Source organism: Vulpes vulpes, chromosome 3 (assembly GCF_048418805.1).
Source record: "Vulpes vulpes isolate BD-2025 chromosome 3, VulVul3, whole genome shotgun sequence".
NCBI lineage: Eukaryota > Metazoa > Chordata > Mammalia > Carnivora > Canidae > Vulpes > Vulpes vulpes.
In genome coordinates, this window is record NC_132782.1 from 16,832,522 (window position 1) to 16,840,351 (window position 7,830).

The window sequence follows — 7,830 nt, forward strand, 5'->3', positions numbered from 1 at the left end:
AAAGGAAATTAAGAATGATTATTATGAATTTTTTTTTGATTATTATGAATTATAAATCTTTGTAAGTTGTTATAAATTTGCATCATTTGGAACACTTTTAATCAAAGTTAAGCATTCTGTAATTTTTTCCTTTCCTTTTAAAACTAATTTTCTTTTGCCAAAAAAAAATATTTTTTTAATAGTGAAAATAGCATTATAAGGGGAGTTAAATTGCATGGGGTTCAGTAAGCCAATTTCTGGCAACCTACATGTTTAGGTCATTGAACCCTACAGGATTACAAGAGGCACACAGGATTTCCTTGAATCCTGAAGAAATAAGAGAAAACAGAATCTTAGGAATGAAGAGTCAAGAGAACAGAAATATGGAAAATATGTATTTCCATGAGCAAGTCACATAAAAAGTGTGATGACTTTACTCACAGAGTGTATATATGCTGAATCTTTGGTGGCCACTTACCTGAGCCCCCTTTTCATGGAGAAAGCACAACCTGAACATCGGGATGCTTGCCCTTTGATACTAATGAAATCACTAAATGTCACTGAAGGACAATTAATGACATTCTGAACCACCAAGGGGGACCCTCTGTACCATTTCTTATACACTCAGGCATTTGTGACAATGAGTAGACAATAAAATATGCACACCAGCCTATCGAATGCATTTTTTAACTTCCATTCTTTACCATGTCCCAGAAATTTATTCTAAATGTGTTTTAGGGTTTCACACCCTTTCTGCCTTCGTTCTTCTGGTGTCCCCCAGAAGTCCTTTGATCTCAGTCAGGAAAGATGAGCCGTGATGTTGTGTTTCTCCCTGTTCTCCCTACTTCTCATACTTGTTTTGTTTGGGTGGTAGGTCCAAGGTAAGTACCTGAAAAAATGACTCTTTAGATTCAGTAGCGTAGTGGTCACTAAATTATCTTCACTCTCTGGGGGAGAAGAGAACAGTTAATGGGCTGTGGGACAACAAAACAAATTGAAAGTGTCACCACACATCACTTACATAGAAACCTTGCTGTCCTCTACAGAGAAGCATCCCATGAGGGATTTAATTGTCAAGGAATTGGAGATAACCTCTCTGCAGAATTCATTATTTCCTCATTAAACAAGATTGTCAGCCTCTTGACACATACCATTTTAGGTTGAACTGACTAAATGTATCCTATCGTATTTGGTTTTAGTGACTTGAAAATCTTTACTTCCTTTTCTACTTGGAAATAGATAAAAACAAACAAGAAGGTACCAGAATGTTCACTGTAGCTTTGTTAATGATAAAAAAAAAAAACCCCAGAAACAGGAAGGGCCCCTGAGTGGCTTAGTGGTTGTCTGCCTTGGGCTCAAGTTGTGATCCCTGGGTCCTGGGATCAAATCTAGCATCAGGATTCCTACGGGGAGCCTGCTTCTCCTTCTGCCTATGTCTCTGCTTCTCTCTGTGTGTCTCTCATGAATAAGTAAATAAAATCTTAAAAAAAAAAAAAAAACTAGAACCAGGAATATCCATAGAGAACTGAGTAAATTCCCAGAATTTGGCCATTAAAAAGAATAAACCAGATGCACATATGTTAATGTGAAAAGATCTCTAAGACATACTATTAAGGGAAAAAAGAAAGGTGCAGAACAAGTATGTATGTTAAGATGCCATTTACACTTTAAAAAGTCTCTTTTTGTACACACACAGACACACACATGCTTGTATAGGCATAGGGTTTTCTAAAAGGATATTTGAGAAAGTGGTAATAGGTGTTGCCTTTGAGTAGTTGAACTGGAGCAGAGAAATGAACTTTTCATCTTATGCCCTTGGTTCTATAGGAAGGCTTTTCCTTTTGCACATAATTGTTTTTATAATAATAATTTTAAAAGTAGTTAAAGCTTAAATGATAACCTTTGTTCTTGTTGATGTTCAGCTTCTTCTAGGTGTTCTCGTCTTTCTGCTTCCTTGGGCTCCACTTTCACTCCGAGCACTTGTCATGCCCATGCATGTTTATTCTGGGCTTCTCATCTTTGGAACAGTGATTGCAACGGTACTTATGGGAGTGACTGAGAAACTGATCTTTGGCGTGTAAGTTGCATTTTCTTAATGTTATATTTGAGCTCTAAAATGTTAAATACTTATTCATTGGAAAGATGTGATTTAAACATAACAAAATTTTTAATATTAAAAATGTATTCATTAAACATGTAATATAGCATTAATAATGCTTGGAAGAAGGAAAAAAAATCCAAAAAAATTATACCACTCCTATAAAACAACTAGTTTTGAAGTTACACATGCCCTTTTACTCTTTCTGATGTGCATGTTTTTTATATTAATTGTAATTATGATGCACCTACATTTTTGTATCATCCTTTTCCCAATTTTTAAGTGCTATATTATTTTCAGACTTTTAATTTTTAACAATTTTACACTATTTCAATTGAGTTATTTTAGCATATCTTAGTTTCTCCTTAATATCAAACTTCAAGGGAATTTACATAGAAGGTGTGTCAGTGTGCTTTTTCTCAGCAGATAAATTCAAGACTGTTTGACATGTTGTATCACCCTATTTGTAATTGAACACCCTTTCTCTTTTTTGTAGTTCTGGATACAGTACATTCCCACCAGAAGGTGTTTTCGCAAATACCCTCGGCCTCCTGACTGTGGTATTTGGGGCGCTCATATTTTGGATAGTCACCAGACCACAATGGCAACGTCCTAAAGAACCAAATCCTATCCTTTTTCAGCCAAATGGAGGCACTCGGGAGGGAGCAGAAGGCTCAGCAATAAACTTCAGCCATGTCGACCAATCAGATTCAAAATTAAACAATGAAGTAGCAGCAAAGAAAAGAAACTTCTCTGTTGATGAGGCTGGACAGAGATCTACCATGTAAAATGTTACAGAGATTCGGCCATGTAACTTCACTTTTGAAAACTAGCTCTACAGTTTAGCTTCTCCTGTTTAGCCCCCAAGATGATTGAGCTCCGCAGAATCAATATTTATTTTGCTCATAAAGTAGGATTCCTTTGAAGAGTTGGTATTGATTAAGGCCTATGAACTTACCTAAATTGGAAAAGAGATGATCAGTGTACATAATAGAAGATATAAATTGTGGTTATGTTACCTTTCTTGAGGATCTTACATAGAACAGGTGATCAAAATGTGTCTCTCAAAAAACAAACAAACGAACCAAAAGCAGAAACAAAAATGTGTCTCTCGGTTGGTAAATTTCATTAGTTGTCAGCATCTCTGGTCTCTTGTCATGCAGTCATTTCTTGTTAATTCTGAGAATCCAGTCCTAATGTTTTAGAATCAGATCTGGGGCAGGGTTTATGCTACACAGATAACATGAGTGGAGTACAGAAAAAAATTTAGGAAAGTAACTGGTTCCCTTCTCTCAGCACCTGTCTCCTGCTCTGTCCCCAACTAGTTTGGTCTCAGATTCGCCTTGGAGACCAGGATTTCTATTAGAGCATTTGGGAGCTGTGACTGAGCCAGAGATAGCTAAAGAGATCTTTTCTTGTCACACCTGGAAGTTTTTCTGAAACTCAGCTTTGTCCCAAAGCTTCTGTGGGGTTTGGTGCACTTTATAACTCAGATTCTAAACCTAATTAGAATGGAATATGCCTGAAAACTTACGTAGCATAAACTGCTTCACACCCTCAAAGAGCACTTTTCCCCAAGTTTCTGTTTTTATTTTAGAAAGTACTTACTTGGCACTTACTACATGCCAGACACTGTTCTAAGCACTTTTTAAATATTAACTCATTCAATCCTCAAACTTTACAGGTTAGGTACTATTATTATCTCCATTTTACAGCTGGGAGATCTGAAGCTGAGAAAGGTCAGTAACTTCCCCCAAGGGCATATAGCTCATCAGTGGTAGAACTGAGATTTGTCTCTTGGCTGCCTGACTTCTCAGTTCACGTCCCTAACCACTTCACTCTGGTACATTTTTCTATTATATACTAGTTTGTACGTACTCGGACTCACTGCTCGATAAATCCCAATTGCTGGAGTGCAGTGGAGTTGTTAAAGTTTACCCTCTGGCTTTTTCCAAGGCAGATTAACCAAGGAAAGGCAAATAACCAAGGAAAGGGGCCCCCCCACACCTGTAAATAGAGATGGCACCCTGCCGCAGCCAACATGCCATGGCCCAACTTGATGCCCCTTTGATCTTAAAACTATGTCTTGGTAACGAAGAAAACTTTGGGCAAGAACATCTGTAACTTCAAGATTAATTAATTACGATATTTGTTCTTCAGCATCTTAGCTGCTGAATAGCTTTAGGTTTGGAGATAGAAGAGACTCACGTCATGGTCTGCTCTTCCCAGTGGCAACAGCTAAGGTCCTTCCTGATTTTGGTGGAATTTTAGGGGATATCTGGAGCTTTGGGTTCTTAATAGGGAATTGAGACTCAGAGGTGACATCTTTTGTGCATGGAGACCTCTGTCTAGATTCTGGGCTGACTTAAATGAAAACTTAGAGTAGTGAGGTGCCTGGGTGGCTCAATCTGTTGAGTGTCTGACCCTTGGTTTCGGTTTAGGTCATGATCTCCTGGGTCATGGGATTGAGCCCTGCCTCAGGCTCCGTGCTCAACAGGGAGTCTGCTTGAAGATTCTTTCTCCCTCTGCCCCTCCCCCCACTCATATGCATGCACATGTGCTCTCTCTCTAAAATAAAGAAATCTTTAAAAAATATCTAGAATAGTGCCTATGCTGAAATGATGCTTTTTTTTTGGTTTGGTTTGTTTGTTTTTGGTTGTTGTTGGTTTTTGTTTTTTTTTGTTTTCTGGTTTCTATGCAATTTTAAACTGGACCCTTTTAATGTGGGTAAAAACTTTACAGTTTACACCAAACACTCTTAACCTTTTTGGTGTTTAGTGGAGTTCTTTTTAAGTTAAGTGGTAATTAGCTGAGACTGAATATGAGTTTCACTCCATCATATCCATTAAGCTTCACAGCTAACCATTAAAGATTCCCTCACCAAGACACTCTTCTTAATTCTATTTCCAAAATTGATAAAGGTGTCATAAGTATGCCTAGTGCCTGGCTCAATGCCTGGCACATAGTAGGCACAATTAAATTCAGTATAGGTAGAGCATGCTACAATTTTGGTGTCAGGTAGAAGGAGTAATTGCATTGTCACACACAAACATATTTTTGATAAATGGATGTTTCTTTAAAGGTGCCCAAAATTCCAGTTTTTTAGGGGGAAACGAGTCTGCGACAGCACCAATGATCAAAGCTGCCATTCCATTTTACAAAGGCCAAGGAAGAAGTTACTAGTGAAAAGTTAATTATGGATTTGGCATGAGAATATTCTACTCCATTGCAAAGTATTTGAGCACTCATCATCTCAGCCCTTTATTTTCCCTTTCTTGTGGGCTAATGTGAGAGCAATCTGGTGGATATTATAAGAGCTTCTTTCTCAACCTTTATGAAAACAATGCATAGTAAAATATATCTAGAAAACCTTTCTGAGACTCTTCTTTTAATGGGCTTTTTATTCTAATGGTAATTGTACCTTTATCTTTCAAAAGCTGGTATTTCCTACCTAAAGGCATCTCTCCCCAAAATATCTCATTAAAAAGTCCACAAAAAGAAAAAGGGAGAAGAAAGCTTTAGGTATCATTTCCAAAACAGTGATTGAAATCTTCCCAAATAATTATAGCTTGTATCATCAGCAGCGGTAGTCTGGCTTGGCTTACCCCATAATCTAATTTCGGGGCGGGGGGGACTTTATTTTAACACTCCTCTAAATCAACACTAAAGCCTTTTCTCTGGAAGGGCTTCTTGAGAAACTTAAATGAATATGCTTTTTGAATTAACGTTCTCGAAAGTGTACAGCTTCTTGTGCTTCTCAGTGGCAGGCTTGAATTCACCCTCTGGAACACTTTCCTTTCCTTTCTTTGTGTGGTTTCATTTAATCTGTGCTGGTTAGAAACAGCATCTCAGACCTTAACAATCAAATGACAAAGAAGGTAACTGGACTTTTTAAGTAATACTGACAAGTGGTTTCTGTTTTCTAAAGGACAAAATAAAGAGGATGTCTTGTTTTTAATTAGGCTCTTTTCCCTGCTGAGCTGAAAATTGCGGTGACATCCCCGGTTGACCACAACTGCGGTTGACCACAACTGCCTAATCTAAAAGCTCAAAGAAAGAAGTAAAGTGTTATGCTAATTTTATTGCAGTATGATAGAATTTTTATCTTGTTATGTCCTTTCTTCGATAACTCTGACAGGAAACTGTAACTGCTATGTCTCAGAGCTGCACATAGGAAAGTATGGAAAAATGAAAACTATTATTCTTTATTCCTTACAAGATACCTGAAAACTTTTAAGTGGAAAAGATTGCTATATGTTTGATCTTGCCTTCTTTGGGAAAAATATTAAGTAGCCCAAACACTTAATAATTTTGTAGAAAAAATATGCATCTATTTTTTCTTGACCTGGTTTTATACAGTAATAAAAGTTATTTTGGAAGCTATTTGTGTGTGTTCACCGTTTGTCCAGGCTGCAAGGTGTGGTTATTGTTCTGAAAGTTTCTGTCCCGTGGTTTTTTGCTTGTTTCCTTGTGGAAAGAACATTTTTTAACTTTTATTGAAGTGCAGTCAGGGTTTTGTTTTGTTTTCTTTTCTTTTCTTTTTAATAAAGTGTACTCTGACTACCATACCTTTTCCATTGCTGGAAGGATGAGAGAGGATGGTTTCAAAACTGCCGTGGTAGTCTCTGGGCCGGATCTGAACTGGAACCGTCCTTTAGTGCAGAAGGGACCCATAGGTTTAGGCAACCAAAGCAGATTCAGTTTAAGTTGGAACAGCGTGGAAGGAGGGCATATTTAAAAAGCCAGTTATTACAAAACTCTGTGTTTGCAGTAACTCATCCTTGAGAAAGTACATAACTCACTATGGGTGAATTGTTGGATTTTTTTTTCCAAATAAGAAAAAAGGAGAAGTCATATCTAAGTAGTGCCAATACTCGTTCAATCTTAATTTAACTACTCATTTAGCCTTTTTTTCACCTACTTTTTGTCTCCTGAGAAATGTTTTTTTTTCCTTTTTCTCCTTTTTGTCTCCTGAGAAATGTTAATGGTGTTTTATATTGTGTAGTTGTAATAACACCATAATATTATATACACTGTTATGCAAGAGAGCTATAATATTATGAATTGAATTTTTAGTTACAACATTATTTGTCATCAATTTATATTATTGATTTCAGGAGTGTTGGATTTTATTTCAACTTGATCTTAATTGGCAAGTACTTTTGGTAATTTATAAATATATGACTCAAGTACATTAATATGTAATTTTATATCTGTTAGCTCATTTAATTTAATTTGCAGTTGTAATGGACAATTACATTGTGTGCCATGCCTAGCCTTCCCTACCACAGCTCCTTTTTACTGACTACATATCACCTGTGTTTCTTTGGCCACAGCTAATTGGATGAGAGTGGGAGATAACACATCACCCGTATGTAGCCCCTCCATAGCTGACCAATGCTTAGTGAAGTGGCCTGGTATGAAATGAAAATGTCCTCTTTCATTTTATTTCAGATTGAAGAATGAGAATTTCAGAAGATTTCGGTTCTCTCCTTTCTAGGAACGTGGAATTGGGAAAACCTCAAGATTAAGGCAGGGAGAACAGAAGTTAATGGAGCTCTGAGGAGATCTAGATCAGGGATTAGGAAACTGCCTGTAAAGAGCCAAATAGGTTTTGTGGACCACATGGTTTCTGTGGCAACTCCTCAACTCTGCCATTGTAGCCAAAAGAGGCCACAGACAATAGTAAATGAATGAGTATGACTATGTTCCAATAAAGCTTTATTTACAAAAACAGTGGTAGGCCATATTAA

General features: G+C 37.1%; 1 protein-coding gene across 1 annotated transcript in view; it reads left to right on the forward strand.

Moving 5' to 3' along the window:
- Positions 1–6,460, forward strand: part of CYBRD1 (cytochrome b reductase 1) — a 30,885-nt gene extending 24,425 nt beyond the window's left edge. Inside the window, exons 3-4 of the mRNA XM_025994056.2 lie at positions 1,902–2,056; positions 2,574–6,460. Coding sequence (XP_025849841.1) covers positions 1,902–2,056; positions 2,574–2,865 — 447 coding nt within the window. The 3' untranslated portion in view covers positions 2,866–6,460. The remainder of the gene's footprint in view (positions 1–1,901; positions 2,057–2,573) is intronic.
- The last annotated feature ends 1,370 nt before the right edge of the window (positions 6,461–7,830 follow it).